Source organism: Leptonotus elevatus, chromosome 21 (assembly GCF_054856555.1).
Source record: "Leptonotus elevatus isolate MCC_2025b chromosome 21, RoL_Lele_1.0, whole genome shotgun sequence".
Lineage (NCBI taxonomy): Eukaryota > Metazoa > Chordata > Actinopteri > Syngnathiformes > Syngnathidae > Leptonotus > Leptonotus elevatus.
The window spans coordinates 13,023,160-13,043,788 of record NC_141259.1 but is presented as its reverse complement, the minus strand read 5'-3'; the positions used below and the strand labels follow the sequence as shown (position 1 = coordinate 13,043,788).

At 41.9% G+C, this 20,629-nt stretch overlaps 1 protein-coding gene across 2 annotated transcripts in view; it reads right to left on the bottom strand.

The window, feature by feature from the left end:
- Positions 1-328: 328 nt before the first annotated feature.
- The window catches only part of kcnb2b (potassium voltage-gated channel subfamily B member 2b), a 91,468-nt gene continuing 71,167 nt past the window's right edge, over positions 329-20,629 (bottom strand). For both annotated transcript variants that reach the window (XM_086065881.1, XM_086065882.1), the window contains one exon: positions 329-5,790. In XM_086065881.1, the coding sequence (XP_085922007.1) occupies positions 3,949-5,790 (1,842 nt within the window). In that variant the 3' untranslated portion in view covers positions 329-3,948. The remainder of the gene's footprint in view (positions 5,791-20,629) is intronic.

Genomic DNA, 20,629 nt, shown 5'->3' with positions numbered 1-20,629 from the left:
TTTTTTTTAATATCAAACTTCAAACCTATACATTTTGTGATATGTTAAAATTGCTAACGTCGACATGTTTACAACGTTAATGCTAGTTTAGCATAGCTAGCGCTATTCTATGCACTTTCATAACCACACGTATTACAAATGGCAATGTTTGACGGGTGTGGCTTTGCTCATATTCCAAGAGTTAAAAAGAGACAGATATATATATATATAAATATATAGAGAGATGGATATATAGATATATAACACCAGTTGTTATATGTACATTTATTTGTTATTCTGCATATACTAATAGACTTGGTGTTGGTGTGTGTGGGGGGGGGGGGGGGGGGGGGGGAACATGGAGACACGACAACAAAGTGTTCTGCGGCCACATCATCTTATGGACTACAACATGCATACAAAGATGTCGCTTTATACAGAAACCGTATGTGTGTGTTTGTGATCAGGAGCCATTCTCTCAGAGAAAATAAAAGACACAAGCTATGTACAATAATATAATCACTCATGGTAATGTCACTGTGAGAGGTCTGTAGCGTGGGCTGTCCAAGGTACAGTGGCCCTAAAGGGACAAAAAAAATAATAAGACCCCCGAAAATTGTGTTTTTCTTTGGAAAGGTTGTGATGAGTTAGTGGGGTCACTTTATTTTATTTTTTGCCAAATGCCTTCATGTTTGGGGGGGCGGGGGGTGCACAATATTTTATAAAACAAAAAAAATACTTGAGATGTAATTATGTTAACTCATTTTGCTTCACACCCTCAAAATGTTGGTGTTTGGGTGCGCAAAACCTTAAGACAAATGGTTTCAATCACGTTTTTGAAAATCAGCATTTCATTAACAACGGACGCCTTAAAAAACATCTCAAATGCTCTTGTTTCGCACCCCCAATTGTCAGCAGCAATGTCTGAAAATTTCCTTTCGGGGGTGACGTTTGCGTGACACAAAGTGATACGGTTGCTACATTACATGCCGGTGGCCCCGAAGGGACAAAAGACAGCCCACGCTACTCCACTGTCTTGAAGGGGATCCCACACATGGAAAAACTGCAACACAAAGCCCCCCTCCATCGATTGACCCTCCCGAGGGGGTGCGCCGTGAGGTCGGAAGTGCTCAGCGGTGTTCGGTTAGCCATCGATGTGGATTTCTTTGATGTTAAAATAAGGGAGAAGCAAAGACAAAAAAAACATCCAGAGATTTATAGAAAACCTGAGAACTCAATAGCGTTAATTGTGTCCGTTACATAAAGACCTGATTTCTGCTATAAAATTAGACTTTATCTGTACAGCATCTCTCTTTCTATAAGTTTTAGATACATAGATATATTTGATCAACTACACAAAAATGAGCAGCCACCTTCTCATAAGTGCTTATGAAAAGGCGCGTCCAAAGTGTAGTCGTGCTCCATTTTGAGAATTTTTTTTAATTATATATGCATTTTTTTTTTTAGAAAAAATAGAATCATTCTCTTCAAAAAACTCAAATGGAGTGTGGCCGTTTTTGAATAATGATTTGTCCCGATTTGGATGCCTGACAGGACATATACAGTCAATAAATCAGAATAAATGCATTTCAGTAGTTCTAGTCAAAAAGTGAAACAGATTCATTAAAATGGATTCATTAACTTTTAATAGTGCAAATTATTTCATTGTGATGCTTCGGCTGATGTTCCTGCCTTGGCCACCGGGAGGCAGCATAATACTGCCGTGTAGATACTAGAGAAGAAGAATACAGTACTTTTACTATAAGTGACTCAGTAAAATGCTGCGATAATAGCCATTTTTTTGTAAAGAATAAACCATAAATGCCTGTCATTACTCCTATATTATCCGACTAATGTACATACACATACATTTTAACCAATTTTGTTCAAATAGATGTTACTGAAAACTATCTAAACCCACAAATATTGATGCTAACTGTTAGCATGTCATTTTCATTTCAAGCTAGTGGGCTGTTCTTAAAGCAATGTTTTGTTGGTTGATGACAGAATTTTGCTGCGAGAATAAGATAAAATGTGGTTATTGGGCTGAGTACAATTTTTTTTTTGGAATTTTATGGCAGGTGCATGAATAACAATAACAATAATGTAACAATTTTCACTTTTAGAGTAGAACTTCTGAACATATGACGATGCACCTGCATATGCAAGCCATACCATATTAAAAAAGCAAAAATAAAATTACCACCAAATTTTCAATTGCAAGTGAAATTCTTTTTAACGCGTTCGTGTCATACTATTTTTGCCTCATATTAAAGATAGAACATTGGAAAAATACATTTTTGTCTGTCTGTACAAGTCCCCCGTAGACAGAAGAAAATGAAATGCCACAATTTTTGGCCTGCATAGTTTTGCAGTAGTCGATGCAGTATATTGTATATATTATATAATATACATCATATTATACAATATATATGATACTTTCTGCACACCCCTCTCTCTCTTTCTTCTACTGTGTATTCATGACAAGAGACAGACGGACAATCTGAAATAAATTAAAAAATAAATACAAATACAAACATGCATTTTGAACACACAGCCACGTGTCCCAAAAATATGCCAGCCATAAATAAAATGGAATTCAAAGGCAACAAGAGATGCTCTCTGTCAGTGTAAACAAAACAACAACAACAACACAATAAATAACATTTACATACACACACACAAAAGATGACAACAATAAATAAATATATATATCATTTATATAACCCTCCTGTTATGTTTGCTTCTCTGGAACAGAAGTTCCTGGGTTAATAAAAAAAAAAATGGGGGTGGGGGGCAGGGGGTGGGGGGTGTTCCAATAATAATAATTGTTAATGTTTCATTATTAAGCCAAGCAGAACAACTGGGTCAGTCTGACCTGTCACATAAACAGGAGGGTTATTTAAAACTATAGCTACGCCGCTAAAATTACATGTCGTATACTAGTTTATTAGACACAAGCTTATCTGTGTGCTTGATTTGGTCCATTGATATCTGAAGGAATATTTATACTTAAATTCCCAAACTAGATTCGTTTACATTTAGAAAGCATATAAAGCATTGTAGTTTATAAATAGTCTTCATGATAATTGCTTTTTATGGCTCTCAACCTACTGTTGAATTATTAGAATTGATTAAAATCCTACAACCACTCTAAAACTACTTTATTGAACTATCCCGCTTGTTTTAAATGTAACAATAACTTTGAAAAGGTAAATACGCTGGAGAGTACATGATTTATTTCTGTCAATAAAAGGATGCGTATGGCTACAAGTCCTGATGTTTTTGTTGTTGTGAAGAACTTGGGACTACATTTTCGCTTTACAGGTAACATCATTCAGCTTCTTCTCCATTATTTGTGTTTATAAGCTGTTATTCTTACGAGACAACTAACGAGTGTGCCCCAAAACCTGATGTGTCCATTACAATTTCAATATAGATTTTTTTTGCAAACTCCGGATTGCTGTGTTTTACTAACGTATTAATTCGGTGATTGAATATCCGAACTTAAACTTGACATTTTTTTTTACATACGCACACACATTCAGACACATCAATTACAGGATCATCACAGGAACACTTTGCATTTGACACAAAAGGTAATGAATGATATGTTAATTTTAATAAATAGGTTCGCTACAATGGTTGTCCTGCCCCATTTTTCACATTTCTATCGTTACCGTCCTTTTTTTTCCCCCCCGTCGCGTGCATTGTCATTGCCTTTCATGTCCGAGTATTTACACAGCAAACAAAGCACCGTCAAAGATGAATCTTGTTCTTTTTTCTAAACGCATGCTTATTTACAGATCAGTTCATCTGTGCAATTGAAAAGAAGGTTGTCTTTTATGTACAAGGGCAAAGTGTTTTCCACCAGTGGACGGATTCCTCCCGGACAGTGTTTCTTGTCGGGGCAGTACACGACGACACGAGTAAAAGGGACTTGCCATGCCATGCAGAAACATCTCATCGTCACATGCTGGTCTCGCAGGTGGGCGAGAGCCCGCTGTCCCCGGGCATCAGGTGGATGTCGGACGTGAAAATGTGGTTCTCCGCTTTGTGCCCGTTTTGCTCGGCCTCCCCGTCGCCCTGGTTACAGTTTTGCGACGCGGTCTTGGGCGACCGGGGCGCGCCGGTAGCGCCGGCCACCTCCATCAGGTGGTTGTCCGAGGACGGGCCCTCGTCCCCGGGCGGGGTGTCCACCAACGGGCCGGGCTCCTCCGCCTCGCCGTCGTCGTCCTCCTCCGCGGCCTGGATGAGAGCTTCAGAGCTGGCCATGAGAGGCGACGTCTCCGCATCTGGCGACTCTTCCTCCAGCATGCTGGAGCTGATGTCTCCGGGAGACGTGGTGCTGGGCGGCGTGGGCGGGCCCTCGGCGGACGTCTTTCCCACTGTAATTCGAAGGGGGTTGCTCCCGCGAAGGGATTTCTGTATGCTCTCCACCGCGCTGTTGAAACTCTCACCTTCCTCTATGTGGAGTTCCGAGCCGTCACCCGGTTTCACGGGTCGATAAAAGTCGTCTTTGAGAACGCCATCCGAAGAAAGCTTAACCGCAGCCACGTGGAGAGGCGAGGGCACCCGCAGGTGTCGGGTCGTGGCGCCATCCACCTCCTTCATCTCCAGCTCTTCCTTCAGCGCGCTTTCGGGGCTGTGAGACCTCTTCGGCGAGCCCGGGCCGGCGACGGTGGTGCTCAGCGTGCTCATGGAGCTTGCCGTGTGGAGGTTGGTGAAGGACTGGGACTTGGTCATCTGGTTGTACAGCTCCTCCAGCTTCTGGACGTTGAGGTGCTGCGGGGATTTGCTCGTCCACCGCGGACTTCCAGCGGTGGCCATCTTGTGGGGGGAATTTGGCGCAGCCACCGCGTTCTCCGGCGTCCTCTTATCCGGCGACTTGAGGTTGGTTTCTGAGGATGCCGACCTGGTGGAGCCTCCCCAGCGGTTGGGCGACAGGTGGTTGTCAAGGGTGGTTTTGTCCTCGCCTTTCTCCACCACCACGTCCATAAGCTCCATACTGCGGGCGAAGGCGTCTTTGAGGTTCATAGAGACAATGCTGCCGTTGCGCTTGGCCCTCTCCAAGGCCTCCCGCCTCTTGATGGCCTTCTCCTGCCTCTTCTGCTCCTTGTAGAACTCAGAGAAGTTATTGACAATGATAGGAATGGGCAGGGCGATGACCAGCACCCCCGCGATGCAGCAAAGCCCCCCGACGATCTTTCCGGGTAACGTCTGCGGGTAAATGTCCCCGTAGCCCACTGTGGTCATGGTGATGGTGGCCCACCAGAACGAGGCGGGGATGCTGGTGAACTTGGTGGCGTCTTCGTCTTTCTCGGCGAAGAAGACCAAGCTGGAGAAGATCATGATGCCCATGGCGAGGAACAAAATGAGTAAGCCCAACTCGTTGTAGCTCCGTCTCAAGGTGAACCCCAGAGATTGTAGCCCCGTGGAGTGCCTGGCCAACTTGAGGATCCTCAGTATCCTCATGATCCGGAAGATCTGCACCACGCGCCTCACGTTCTGGAACTTGAGCACGCTCTTGTTGGACTCGGTCAGGAAAATGGTGACGTAGTAGGGCAGGATTGCCAGAAGGTCGATGACATTGAGCGGACCCTTGAAGAACTTCCACTTTTTGGGCGAGGAGAGGAAGCGCAGCAGGTACTCCATGGTGAACCAGGCGATGCAAACGGCCTCCACGTGCGCCAGCTGAGGGTTGTCGTTGGCGTTGCCAAACTCGTCCTTATCCTGAAGGTCTGGTAAAGTGTTGAGGGACAGCGCGATGGTGGAGAGGACGATGAACAGGATGGATAGGATGGCTAGGATCTGCGGGAAAAACAGACGTACGGAATTTAATGCTTGTGCTTTGCAAAACGACCTTCAAAGATTGTTGAACACGTGGGTTGACTTGAACCATGTTATGCCTCTGATACTACCTGTACCTCCAAACTCAATTTGCAGATTTACTTTAGAAAAACTGTCATTCACTATCATGGTTATTAACTCATTCAAACCCAAAAACGTGTAAAAACGTTTTTTAACACTTTGTCCTTCACGCCCAACAACGTTTTTTATGTTTATTTTTATTTTTATGCGAGAGCATACAGAAAGCTTTGATGTAGCTTCTGACATGAAGATGTGGCTTAAAGCAATGAGTTATTTAAAAAAAAAGCCAGCAGGTGGCAGCAGAGTATAAGAGATCAGCCAGTGTTTTCACTAGAAATGTGAATCTTGATGAAACTTAACTATATTCTAATGCTAATTGTGCAAAACGGAAACAGATACAAATATACTTTTTTCCTGATGAAAGAAGAGACACCTTTCATTTGGTATGTTCTTATAGCAATAGAACACAAAAATCTGTGGGCCTTTCAAAATCAGTCAAAATCCAATAAAACAACCGTGAGCGAAGGGCGTTGCTTCAGTGGAAATGGTTGAGAGTGAATGACTTAAACGCAACAACAACATAATATTCAATGTCAGAAGCTCAATAAAGTTTGGAGTTGAAATGGAGTGTGCTTCAAATTGCAGATTATGGCTCAGGTACAAAAGTGACTCGGGTGATTTCCATGGGGCACAGTAGATCTGCATACGCAAAATAAAAGAGGCACGAAATAAACGACGTGAATCAAAAGAGTGAGTGAAGGTCTGAGCACGAATGGCACCGCGGGCGTGTCGCTGAATGACAATGAGCCCGCTTGTATGCAAAATGAATATAAAACATGCCAAGTGTTGTATATAAATGTGGATTAATGTGCGTAAGGTAAGACCTCAATAAGGAACTAAATAAGTCATTAAGGCTCAAATAAATGCAGCGCATAGTGATCATAATCACACTTAAATTACAGTCTAAGGAGGGCACAAATCTATTTTTGGACTATGTGCATTATATAGCAGTGCTACCTGCTAGCTGTAAAAAAAAAAAATAATAAATTACATTCGAGTAATTAAAAGTCACATTGAGAACGTGTTTATCTCCAGTTGCCCTGTTCCAAAAATCTCAGATAATAATACAAGTTCCTCATAATACTTTTGTCTGCCTCGGCTGAGATTCTTTTCCCACGGATCTAAAGATAAGAAAAGTTTTTTTTGGCCGTGAGAAGCTTTATGGTATCAGTTTGTGAAGACGTTGTCTTAGCAACTCTTGAAAGGATGAAGAGCACTTGGTCTGAGAAGTCATTCTCAAGGCCTTCTTTCAACACAGACGGAAACCGTTGATCTGGCATTTATATGACTTTTATACACAACACAATCAAGCGGGTGCAAAATAAATCAATCAATTAGCATGTCAACTTAAGCCTCTAGGTCCGGCTTCCTGCAGGTTTTAGATGTGCCCGCCTACCAACACACCTGATACTAAAAAAGGATCAAGATCGTTATCGGGCATGCTGATGAGCTGATTATTTGAATCAGGTGTGCTAGTGGGCGGAAACCTCTAAAACCCGCAGGACTCCGGACCTCGAGGACTCGGAATTGGTTAACCCTGCGCCGGACTTTGAGCCTGTTTCCTCAGGAGCCGAGGAATTTGCTGGTCAACTTTGACCTTGTAATACCTCTAATACTACATCAGAAGTCACTAAATTCAGGAGATAGCTTTGACTAAGGTACTAAAATTGCCAGTTGAATTCAATCTGGTTCCTCTGATGCTACCTCCGAGGCTCAGAGTCAACTTTGAACATGTTGTGTCTCGGATCCTGCTGCCATGCTGTTAGGCCTCTGATTCTACAACAGACACCATCGAATTTGCGCGTTGACTTTGACCATTGCATTTTTCTGATACTGCCCCCCCCCCCCCCCCCCCCCCCCGCAGCCAGCCTAATTCGCGGTTTCACTTCGACCCCCGTTTATGTCTCTTATAGGACCTCTCAAAACTGACAAATATACAGGATGACTTTGGCCCTGGGAGAGCTTCTGATACCTCCAAGGATGGAAACTTAAACCGATCTCTCCTTTGCCTTGCCAGGAGTCAACTAGAAAGACAATTCTCGGTAAGTCCTCAATTTGTGTTGCATCAATGAAGCCCGTTTCTCAGCGGTGATTTTTTATTGATTTTTTTTGCTGCAGAATCAATCCAGGCGATTACGGCTTATGGTAATGTGCATCGATCCCTGCGTGTGTGTGTGTGTGCGTGTGTACTGTTTTATCATCTGGCCATTTGGTGACCCCATTAACAAAGTACTGTTAAACCAATGAATTACCGCCGTAAATTCATGGACCACCCCGGATCCCTTCATTAATCTAGCCTTAACGCTTGCTATGAATTTGGGGGGGGGGGGGGACTACACAAAGATTTAAACTGGAAATAGTGACTCAACAAGGCAGTTGTCCAGAAAACCACAGAGAAGCAGCAAAAGGGACCACAATTGACTTCATAAAGCACCCGAAACAAAAAGAGTACAAAAAGGATCCGTTTGAGTTAATTCCTAGAAACTGGGACCAATTTGCGACAGCATGAGATGAAATAAATTACTTACTTCAAATGAAGAGTCCGTCTGCCTAACCAGCGTTAGGACTATATCACGTACAAAAGAAATCCAATAAGCTGTGCCAGTGGGGTATAAATTCATGGGCCGACTCTGACCCTGTTATGCGTCTGCTGCTACCTTTGCAGTTAGTAATTTGCCTCGCTGTTAGCAACACAAATCACTACTTAGCGTGAGAAGCTAAAGTGGCAATCCACACCTTTGCTCAATCAATAATCCAACTCATCTTCTTACGGTCATGTTTCTTTCCAGCGAACTGGAAAACTTTATTATGAAAGTTGAACACTTTTATAAACATATCGTTCAAAGCCATAAACATATATTTTGTATTATTCAAATGATACCCGAGAAATATTTTTGTTTGTGTGCACAAGCAGGAAGCTGTGCGGGCTCTTATGAAATATTTATGAACATCTTTTCTTGGGTGCAAACATGCCAGGCAACGCGGCCATGTCAACAACACGGTGTCACGGCTTTAATAAATTGATGCGGGGGTCCATAAAATATCATAACTGCACAGGCCAGTCCTCATAAAGAATTTATGTATTTTTTACACCTTCAAATGTCTCAATGGGAAAAACCCTTATTTGTCTTGCACAATGTGTTGTCATATTATTTTTTTCCAACTCTAAACTTCCATGCAACAACTGCACTAGAATTAGTCATAAAATTATGCAGAAACATTTCAATAAATAAAAAATAAAAAAATAAAAAAAGAGAGTTGCTAACAGGATGTGAGCGATGTGCTGACCAGAGTGCGTTGCACTCGCCACACTATGTACAGCGCAATAAAAGCACTCGGGCCAGCTTAAAGATTCATGAGAGCGATGCTAAGCTAACCAATAAATGCTCAACTTGTATATGCCAGCAAGGCCATTCCGGCTGTCGCCCTCCCGAGAGAAATTTAACCATGCGGTTGTGATATCGATGGATATTTAAAGCCGCTCAATCGATGGTTATAGCGACGTTGCTGTATATCCTGTCATATAGCCTTCTCGAATGACTCCGGCACACATTATACTCTATCTGGGGAACAACAGCCGCGCAAATAAAGCTTTCTTTGCTGACTTGGCACTTTTTCGAACAATTTGAAATTCAACGTAAATTTTCTAGTGAAAAAAAAAACAACAACATCTCAGAAACTGGTTAACTGTAGAAACAGGAAATGGAAATTGTAGTGACAGGAAATAATATGGGCAAAAAGTGGAAAGCCCCCATGTGGAACAATTTGAAGTTCAATCATTTTTCTGGGAGAAATATACCCTACAATGTGACGACAGCTATACAAAAAGGAAATGGAATTTATAGTCACAGGGAAATTATGGGAGCCAAAAAATGAAATGAAAATGTTTTAGGGTTGTCCCAAATTTTGAATAATTTGGACTTCGACCTAAATGTTCTGGAAATGAAAATGTTCTGGAAATGCTCAAACAATTTAGATTTTAATCAATCAAAAATGTCTTGAAAACAACCCCAAAAATTGAACAATTCTGAATTCAACCAAAATGTTATGGTTGCTAAAATATTCTGGAAACACACACCAAAGTGGAACAATTTGGACTTCTACCTACATTTTTATGAAATGCCCCAAAAGTGGAACAATTATGAGTTCAACTAAAATGTTCTGGGAACACCCTCAAAAGTGGAACAATTAGCAGAAGTGTTTTGAAAATGCTCCAAAAGTGGAACAATTATGAGTTCAACTAAAATGTTCTGGAAACACCCAAAAGTGGAACAATTGGGAGTTCAATAAATGTTCTGGAAACATTCCAAAAGTGGAACAATCTGGAGTTCAAACAAAATATTCTGGAAACACTCTCAAAAGTGGAACAATTTCAAGTTCAATCTAAATATTCTAGAAAAACCCCAAAGTGGAACAATTTGGAAAGCAACCTAAATGTTCTGGAAACACCCCTAAAGTGGAACGATTTGGAGTTCAACCTAAACATTACGGAGATGCACCAAAAGCGGAACGATTTGGAGTTCAACCTTAATGTTCTGGAAACGCCACCTGTTTCTAGAACATTTTCTCAAACTTTTTCTGGTGATGTCATCACCATGGGGTACAAATGTGATTGGTGCATCTGCATTTCAAAGGTGTGGCTTATGTCGGTAGGAAGTTTGTCTTGAGATGTCGCCATGACAATGCGGCAATGTGTGCGCGTGTGTGTGTAAAGCTGCGTTTTTTTTCCCCTCCTGAGGTTTTTATCAGTCACAGCAGAGTCATTCGCATTCAGAGTAAATTTCAGGGAAGCGCCGTATTCCTCCTCCTCTTCCTACTGGCACTCCATTTTTCGCATTCCTCCCGCCGCAGATGGATGATGGTATCAGGACACGCGGGATGAGGTGGTGGTGCAGGTGGGGGTAGAAGCGGGTCGTGTGTAAGCAATCCTTCCCTTTATTCAGCTCGCATATATCGAGTCAACTTATTCGGTGTTTTGAAGAAGGCGCATAAGTTCAAAAGGCTGACGTAAAATCAATGTAGCTATATGCTAACAGCGCTATGTTTGTGGGACTTCAAGTGGAAGACAACCGTAAACATTTCTTGACAATAATATGTGATATGTGACCTCACTAGTCTAAACATGACATTCTGATTCATGTTACATTTGTGGAATATGAGTTTTGAAACAAAATCCAGCCGTTTTTTTTGTCCATCTCAGGGGGCGGCCATTTTGCCACTTGCTGTCGACTGTAGATGACATCACACTTACTCAGGGCTCAGGCAACGACCAATCCCAGCTCACCTGTTTTCTGAAGCTGAGCTGTGATTGGTTGCTACCTAAGCAATTAACGGTGATGTCATTTTCAGTCGACAGCAAGTGGCAACATGGCCGCCCCCTGATTCCCTTAAAAAAAAAAATAGGAAAAGGAGAAAAAGTTTGAGAAACTATTCTACAATGTTAAATTATTCTAAACAGGCCTTTTTTTCTGGCTGGATTGGGGGCATGAGGGTGCGCCAACTTTGTTGGTGTGTTGAAGGGGGTGCGTAGCCTAAAATGTGTATGAAAGGTTATTCTATTATACGTGAACATCAGGGTGTGTTGCTTGAAAAGTTCTGAGAAGGCTATTATATAACTTTCAAATTAGCCATCCGCTGAACGACAGAGGGGTGCGCCGTAGGATATGTGCTGACGTTTTAAAAATCAACATGCCAATTTTGACTTTTTCCTCTTTTCAAAAGTTTGCCCCTTTCAAAACTTGACGACACAGTCGCTGAACCACAACACGCACTTTTTCTGGCATCTCCCTGAGGAAGGGAAAAAATGGGGGTGTTTGAGGGAGAATATGAAGCGAACTCTGTTTACCGCCTAAGACAAGCTGCTTTCTTTGCTAATGATATCCTTCCCGCCCTTCTTCTATCAGTGATGTGTGCGCATGAATAAATGCATGAGCCACGCTGGCACCGGAGTAGCAGCAACAGATGATTGGCACAGCAAACCGAAACATGGGGAAAAATAGTCTTGCGACCGGTGATGTTAAAAAGGGGTGGAAAGATTTGCTGATAAGGGGGTGCGTGGCGTCAAAGGTTTGGTGTTCAATCAAGTGAAAACATAGATTTGTGCTATACTGGGATTTTGTGTTTTTTCGATGTAAGTGGGGTTGGGTTGGAGAGAAATTGGTGCGTCAGCTTTGTCAGTGTGCCAAAGGGGGTACGCAGCTTGGAAATGCGGTAAAATTGGTGTAACTAAATGCTTAACGCAATTTACATGGATCAGTATTGGTGAGTTGGGTGGGTTAGTGGCGCATCAGGCAGGGGTGCGCCACCGTTTGTGTGCTGAAGGGGGTGCGAGTTTAAAAAGTTAAAAGAAGCTTAAGCTAAGTATTGTTGTGGCAAGAATTAAGTTGTGGCGTTTCGGATAGAAGTGCACCAACTCTGCAAGAGTGTTGAACTTAAAGTTTGGTAAAGGCTGTTCATAAATAGCTTTTTGGGCTCCACTTTTTTTTGGGGGGGGGGGGGGGGGTTGTGTTGTCGAATTGGGTGGGTGCGTGGTCTAAAATGTTTGGGAAAAGATGTTTGATGTCAAAATCAATGCAGCTTTATGCTAAATAGGAATGTTTTTCAGTGGGCTGGAATTTAAGTTGAGGGGGAATGGGGTGCGCCAACCTTTTTTGGTGTGTGAAAAAGGGTGCGCGGTTTTAAAAAAATTATTTGGAAAAGCTATTCTATGATGTAAATTCAAAATAGCAGTAGGCTAAACAATATTTGTTTGGATCTTTTTTCTCTTTGCATTGTGGTTCCTGGAACAAGGGGTGCACCAACTGTCGGTGTGATAAAGGGGGTCCCCGTAGCTTAAAGCGTTCTTTTGTGTGAAATAAAATCAAACTCGCTATTTGCTAAACAAGCTTTGTTTTCATTATATTTTCACGCTGGGGTGCGCTAACTTGGTTTGCAAAAGGGGGTGCGCATCTTAAAAAGTTTTGGAAAGGCTGTGAAATCAGCATAGCTACCTGCTAAATGAGCTACGTTTGGATGTGTTTTTTGGTGGGCGGGGGCTTGTGGTGCCGCGGATTGTGGTGCGCTAACGAGTATGTCGAAAAAGTCGATCCTAACTTCCTTTGTAAAGTTGTGTGAGTGACTCCTAAAGCCGGCTAAGACCGACTTGTGAGCCCACAAAGCAGCCAGGAATTAGCCAGTGAGACTTCCACCAAATTGCCTTAAACCGCAGGGGGTAACTTTCAAATCCCCAACTTACCGCTGCAGCTCAAACTTTTTTTGTCTTTCTCCCTCAAAGTTGAAGACACTGCGACATTATGATACACGTCAGCTGCTCGTGTATTTTTGTGCCGACCTAACAAGCCTTCGCCACACTTTTAATGCGGCCATGAATCATTTTTATCACGTCGATGGACGAAGGCCTCAAGGAAGTTGAACGCCTTTAAAAGCCTAATAATCCCCCATGAGCCGCAGAGAGAAAACAGCATAAAAAAAGAGGTGCGCATGGAATTGGCGGTGAATTATATCTCCATTAACGCGCTGGCTAAATCAGGTTGTAACAAATGATTCCCCTGTGACGTGGACTTGTTTGGTTTTGAAAATAAATATATTCCTTTGAATCGTGACTTTATTGGTTTGGCGATAACTGTAATGACTCTGTGATGTAGAATTCACAAGCACGTTCACTGTGGGGTGCGCACCCTTGGGAGTGCGTGAACACCTCCCAAGGGGTGCATGAGATTAAAACTTTAATGCCAGTATTACCAAGAACACACAACACAGCCAGTTTGGATACAGCAACATTGAAGGACAAATAACAACCTTTCTCAAAAATCTTAAGCTGTGCACCCCATTTAACCTTGCAGAGTTGACGCACCCCCATCCCTGGCAACCCAACTCTACCCGCTAAAAGACATAAAAAATAAACCCAATTCAGTGTATGTTGAGTTTATGTCATACAACAACCTTACCCAAAAATTTTAAGCTGTGTATCCCTTCAACACATTAATTGGCGCACCCCTGTCCGAGGCACACCAACCTCTCAACATGCCAAAAACATCCAAACAAAGCTAAACCTAGTTTAGCTTATACATTAACTACATTTTACATCATGCATCAACTCCCAAATTTTAAGACACACCATCACAGTTGGCGCACCCCCTTATCCCTGGCAACCAAACATCATTTCCTCACATACATAAAAACAGTTTAAAGTATACTGTAGCTACATTGATTTACTTATTCGTCTTTCCCAAATGTTTTCAGCTTCGCACCCCCGTCAACAAACCAAGAGTTAGCACACCCGTATCTGAGACCCCTAACCTCCCAAAGTGCCAAAAACATCCAAACTAAAGCCAGTTTAGTTTATAAGTACATTGATTTTATATCATAGAACAACCCTCTGCGCACCCCCTTCATCAAGCTAATTTATTAAATTTTTTGTCCAAGGTTTGAAGGGTGGCTAAAGGTGTAACGTACCAATGTCTTCACTAGGTGGCGCATTCACACTCTAAATGCGTTTTTTCACGTCTCCTTGTGAATTGTCCAGAATGTATCTGGTGGGAGAGACAGTGTGTGGTTGTCTGCGACCGCGCACCCATTTCAAGTTTAACGACATCACCCGCAAGATGTTAGTCGCCACTGCGGTGCCTCCCCGCTGGAGCACATTAGGCTAATGCCTCGCTAAGTGATGCCTCGGATGTGTTTGCGGCAATACCAAGGAAGTTACATGATATGTCATTGCATAACATTAGGCTCCAGTCTCATTGTTTCAAATGTATTATGTGATAGTGGTGGGGCAAATTTGTTGGGGTGCTGAAGGGGGTGCGCGCCTTAAAATACTTGGGAATGGCTGTTCTATGATATAAAATCGAGGTAACGATATGCTAAACAACATTTGTTTCGATTTGTGGCAGGAAAGACTGGGAAGGTTAGTTTGAATTTTTGGGTTGCCATGCCTAGGATAGGGGTGTGCAAAATGTGTTGGGTTCTGAAATAGGTGCGCGGCTTAAAATAGTTTGGGGAAAGGCCAAAGTATGATGTAAAGCAAAGTTGTTATCAGTTGAAGGGGTGTGTTTTGACTATTCTGGGGGTGGATTTTGGGGGTTGGGGTGAATCAGGTAAGGGTGCGCCAAATGCATTGAATTCGGATGGCAATAAACTGGAAGGAAGCATTTCAAATAGAATAGATCCTAATGGGAACAAAGAAAACAAACGATGCCACCCAACTCACTCTTACGTACCACCCTCTCAGAGCACCCCACCCTCCTGCGCACCCCCGCAATGAATGTCACATCATATTGATTCACTTTCATTAAGTCCAGTCACAGGCGCACACAGCGGGCCACTTCTAATGGACTCGTCCTGAAAATCCCTTTTGCACACTGTCAACGGATTGAACGGGGACGGCGGGCAAGCTCTGCATACGTTACCGAGCATTATGAGATGGAGTCTAATTTTTCGCTAGGGAGCGCATACAGGAAGGTGTCTTGTCATTAATGATTGCCCTTTTACCTTTTTTTTTTTTTAATAAGAAAAGATTAGAATTTGCAAAAAATGAGAAAATTGCTGCAATTGCGCAGCATGTGTTTGGGCTCCTTCCAGAGTTAAAGCAAACATGGTGAAGTGGCATTTAGCTGTTATGCTGTACGCAAATGTAATAATCTGGGAAATGAAATCCAGGTTAAAAACTTTTTCTTTGAGTAACCTTAAAAACCTACTTTGAGTTCTTTACTGTACTTTTGAATGTTTTTAAAGTCTTCAGTTAATATGTTTAAATATTTGCTTTTAGGTGTTATTCTCTGAATTACATTGAGTTGCCTTGTGTCCCCCCCCAAAAAAAATACAGCTGCCTCGCCTTGTCTTCCTTACGTGTGATGTCGCTGGGAAATGAAGCAAAGCGGGGCCACATGGAAACATGTGGATGCCTTTAGGCCAAACTGGAGGCGGTAGGAGAAGGATGGGTTGCAGCATTGGAAGCACTCACGCAGTCATATGCACGGATACAACAAACACACACACACACACACACACACACAATGCCACAGTTTCATTCTTATGTCTTAATTAAGCCGAATCAGCTTTTTTTTTTCTTGGTCTCTCCATCCAGGACGCGACCCTTGTGGCCCCTTAAAAGGACGCTGGTTGATCAAAGACAAATGACCAATTAAGGGAGAGCATACAGCACAGGAAATCATCGATCTCTTTCAATTACCATTGGAACGAGAAACACTTGCTCGTGCCATTACGAAGTACTGCGGTGCTTGAAATCAATAGAAACGATGTTAATTCTGTTCCAGTGTTTGTTTTTAAAATAAGAAAAGTAGCACTCTAAGCTATTATACTTTATAAAACCATACAGTATTGACATCATTCATCAGAATGTAAATAGTTGAGACGTTAGTAACGTTTTCTTCCTCAATTCAAATGTACAGTATGTTTATATATTTAATTTCCCTCATGTATTTAACGAGGAGGGAGTGCATACGGCGAATTTGTCCCCGATCCACATTAACGTTAACAAAGGAATCGTATTAAGAGGGTCAAACAGATGGATGTGAGATAACCTCACTTAAATCTCCTCATCCCAACCCAATGTGCAGAAGAGGGAGCGCATACGCACACACGAGGAGATAAAAAAAGGGAGTGCTGCTCATAATAAGAGATAAAGGTGTTTTGAGTAGCGCAGATGTCTGAGGGTGGTTTAATGTCGCACAAGGCTTGTTATTGTTGCTTCGCCAAAATTGTTTGGATTCAGCGCGGCCACAGTGTCGTACATTGTGGGGGGGGGGGGGGGGTAACATTTCAAGGAAATAGAAGGGCACATACGAGTGGTGCTTTGAAATTAGGGCCCTTAGGGCGGTTGCAAAGTCCGATGATTGGCAGAATAAAATTCTGATAACTGATTCATGAAAAAGGAAAAAAATCGGCAGAATTGATTTTTTTGCTTTGATTTGCAAGCAAAAATTTTGACATATGAGCGCTTTATGCTAACAAACTACGCAAAACGTTAAAAACAGGCTAACAAATAGCATGGTTATTGCAGCGTTTAACCTTTTGAGGAAAAATATATTTGAAGCCAAATTGTTGAGCAACACATACAGACAGGTATATCACTGAGGCATATAAAGTAGTGCCTTGAGATGCAAGTTGAATTCATTCCATGACCGCACTTATATCTTAAATCGCCTTTCTCCTTTGAAATCATGTTTGTTTTTCCATATGTGTATTACATATTTATATTGGTCTATATATGCAGCATATACATGACCTGGCAGTATAATACAATAATTTATAATCTTGCTCATATCTCAAAACAAAAAACAAAATCTGGAAAAAATTCACGTCACGTATTGTGCTTACTGAGAAGCTGGGATCCTCTCCATGATTTGAATTTAAGCAAAAAATGTGGCTCGTAATTTAGTTAGTAGTATTGTAATCATAATTTGACAAAAAATTCTGAATCGCATCACATGCCTTAAAAGTGCCATTTTGGTCGGACACAATGGAATGTACGGTGGCCCGAAAGGACAAGAAAACCAATTTGACTTCCCACCATGACAGTCGAGCTCATCCAGGCACAACAAAATGCCACAAATGCTTTGGCAAGTCTTTGTGTGTGTGTATGCTTAAAAGGCACCAAACATGGAGCGCATGCAGTGCAGGCATTCCCGCTGTTCCGTCCTCCTACGCCCCCCCCCTGCCCCGCCCCCTCCCGAAACGTACACAGGAAGTGAAACATGAAATGAGAGAGCAGAGAAAATGTGCTGACTCGTGTCCTTTGTCGCCTTTGATGTGTTTGCGTGCATGTCGTTACAAGCTCATTTCCTCCGACGCTCATGCATGTTTTCTCACATTACCTCTGATTGACCTTCTTAATACAACTTCTTTATGAGCTGTTGGATGTTCCGTATGCACTCCTTCAACTCAACAAATTATTGCAGTGAAATCATGTTTTCTTAGATCCTTCTGATTGACCCTCTTAATAGAACTTCTTTATTATTCTTTATGTGTTTCGGGGCTGAATGTACCGTATGCACTCCCTCCACTAAAGGAAGGAGAGGAATTAAGTCATGTATTCTCACATGTGAGTTATCCTCATAACACAGTTCCTTCACTATCTTTAATACTGTGTGTATAAAAACAGAATTTCCCAATGCCACTTCTTTGACCGGAGGGAGTGCATACAGTCATGAAATTAAGGATAATAAACGAGTTGTGTTTTGAGGGGGGAGGTGAGAGAACGATGCAATTTTAGCTAATTCCTTCAAAGGGAGTGCATACGGTGCAAAGCCTAATGCTACTAAAAATGCTGAAACTCAATAATATACAAGGAGTGCATACGGTACACAATGATTAAAAATGTTGTTTGGGGATCGGTCAGAAGGGTGTGACAAACTTGACATTTTCCTTACTCATTCAGTGTAGGGAGTGCATACAGGTATATCTGTCCCTGAAAAACATTAAGGACAAGAACAGTATTTCCAATTATGCTCGCAATTAAGCGAGTTAATTGGAACGATGTGAGAAACATGACTTAATTTCCCTCATTTGTATAATTGAGGGAGTGCATACAGTACTGTACATTCATCTTCTGAACAAAACAACAACACAGTACTATCTTTGACGCTTAAATGAAGAGGGTTCAGAAGAATGTGAGGAAGAAGCCTTACTTCCTCTCATTCATTCATGGAGGGAGTGCATACAATTGGAACATTCATCTCTTAAACTTGCCAACTCAATCATTTAGAGCAGCTCCATCTTCATGTGTCTTTCTGCGGAGCCCATTCAATTCAACACAATCCTTCTGTACGCTTTGTTTGCCATGAACAGAAAGCAAATGTCACACCGCGGCCCGTTATCAAAAGGAGGTATTACTCGGAAGGAGATCATCCATATACTCGATGTGTGGGAGCTCTTATATATAAAAGTGTGTGTATGTGTGCCTAAAGAAAAAGCCATTTTGTGCACCTATCACTTTTATTGCCTGTGAAATAATAACCCGAACCCAGTGCAGGCTTTCACTTAGACGAGTGCGTCGCTTTGTGTGGGAGATGCCAGTGGGGAATCTCCGCAGAAATGTAAGCTTTATGGCTTCCAATAGTGATAAGAATTGACATTTCATTAAAACAACACAACTACGTCCAATTGCAGCACCGCCGTGTACAATTTGAGAAGATTGGAGGATGTGGAGCGTGTTTACAGAAAGAAATTGAGCACCACGTGGGCTCTATTTTTGCACCGTGGCAACAATGTACGGTGTATCCTGATTTTGGTATTAGCGCAGGGCTGATTGGTTTCCGCCAAGCGAAGAATTCCGGTGCAGGTGCAGCGAGGGTGTGTACTTGGCGTGGATATTATATTTACTCATTTCCTCCCCAAAACGATTTGAAATATTGCCACGGTCCCAAAAACATATTTATACGTTTAAAAAAAATAAATAATGTTTTTTAATGCTAGCGCATACAGAAGGCTTTGATGCAGCCTTTGACCTGAAGCAATGGTAGTTATTACAAAACAAACGGTCAGCAGGTGGGAGCAGAGTATAAGAGATCAGCCATGTTGTTTTCCCATTGTTTTTAACAGATTTGTGAATAATTATGAAATTTAGCTATATTCTAATGCTAATTGCGAAAAAAACAGAAACAGATAGAAATATTTCTATTCTATATTACTAATCTTTCTTTTGGTCGGTTCCATGTTTTTATAGCCAGAGGACACAATATTCTGTGGGCCTTGCAAAATCAGTGAAAATCCAGTAAGACAGCCGAGAGCGAAGGGGGTTGCTTCAGTGAAAATGGCTACCAGTGAATGAGTTAACGAAAGTGAAAGAAATAACTAAAGATTTAAAAAAAAAAAAACTGATTTAAAAGATAAGCAAAACTATATGTTATGTTTACAAAACTAAATACAAAGCAAAAAAAAAAAAAAAAAAAGGTTTTTGTCATTGTCATATAATTTCATACATGAGCTTTTGGGGTTGTTTGTAAATTTATTTTTATTTGCTGGGCCGATTTTACAACAGCTGTACTTTCCGGCCGTATCGAATGTTTGGTGATGTGGTTATTTTTTATTACACAATGCTTATATACTGTAATACTTGGCACACATGAAATGCCCCGTATTAAAAAAACTAAAACTAATACCAAAACCATTCAAAACTAAATTAAATCGAATCATTTTTCAACATAAAATTAAAAACTAACTATAATAAAAAATATTATGGCAAACTATTATAACACTGGTGTTTGGAGTTGTACCCAGCGGAGTGACAGTTTCATAGATGCCTCCTCAGACCGCATCTAAATACTGCCACATACTGGCCCTGTTGTGATTTTCCCGAATTTGAAAAGACAAGATTCAGAGCTCGACAGGCATCAAACGTATTTCACATTTTACAACCAGGGGCGACCATGGAGTCACTGTCGACATGCAGGTGGGCGCTCGCTTTGCCAAAGATCAATTTGTCCTTTCAATCAAACGGCGTTTTGGGGTGTTTGTGATTGACTATTGTCTTATCTGATGTCCCTGTCAGCAGCTGCGGTGAAGTCGGACAGTTTATCAGTCGGCAGACAATGTGCCAACTTCTGATTAAACAATCTAATCTGGACTCAATTGAAGTGTAGATTAGAGAGGAAGGAGAAACCACACGCTGCATTGCAACATAAGAGGACCCCAGTGAAACCCCCCCCCCCCCCCCGCTCCCCCCCGACACAAAAAACAGGCACGTACGTTTTCAGCTTGA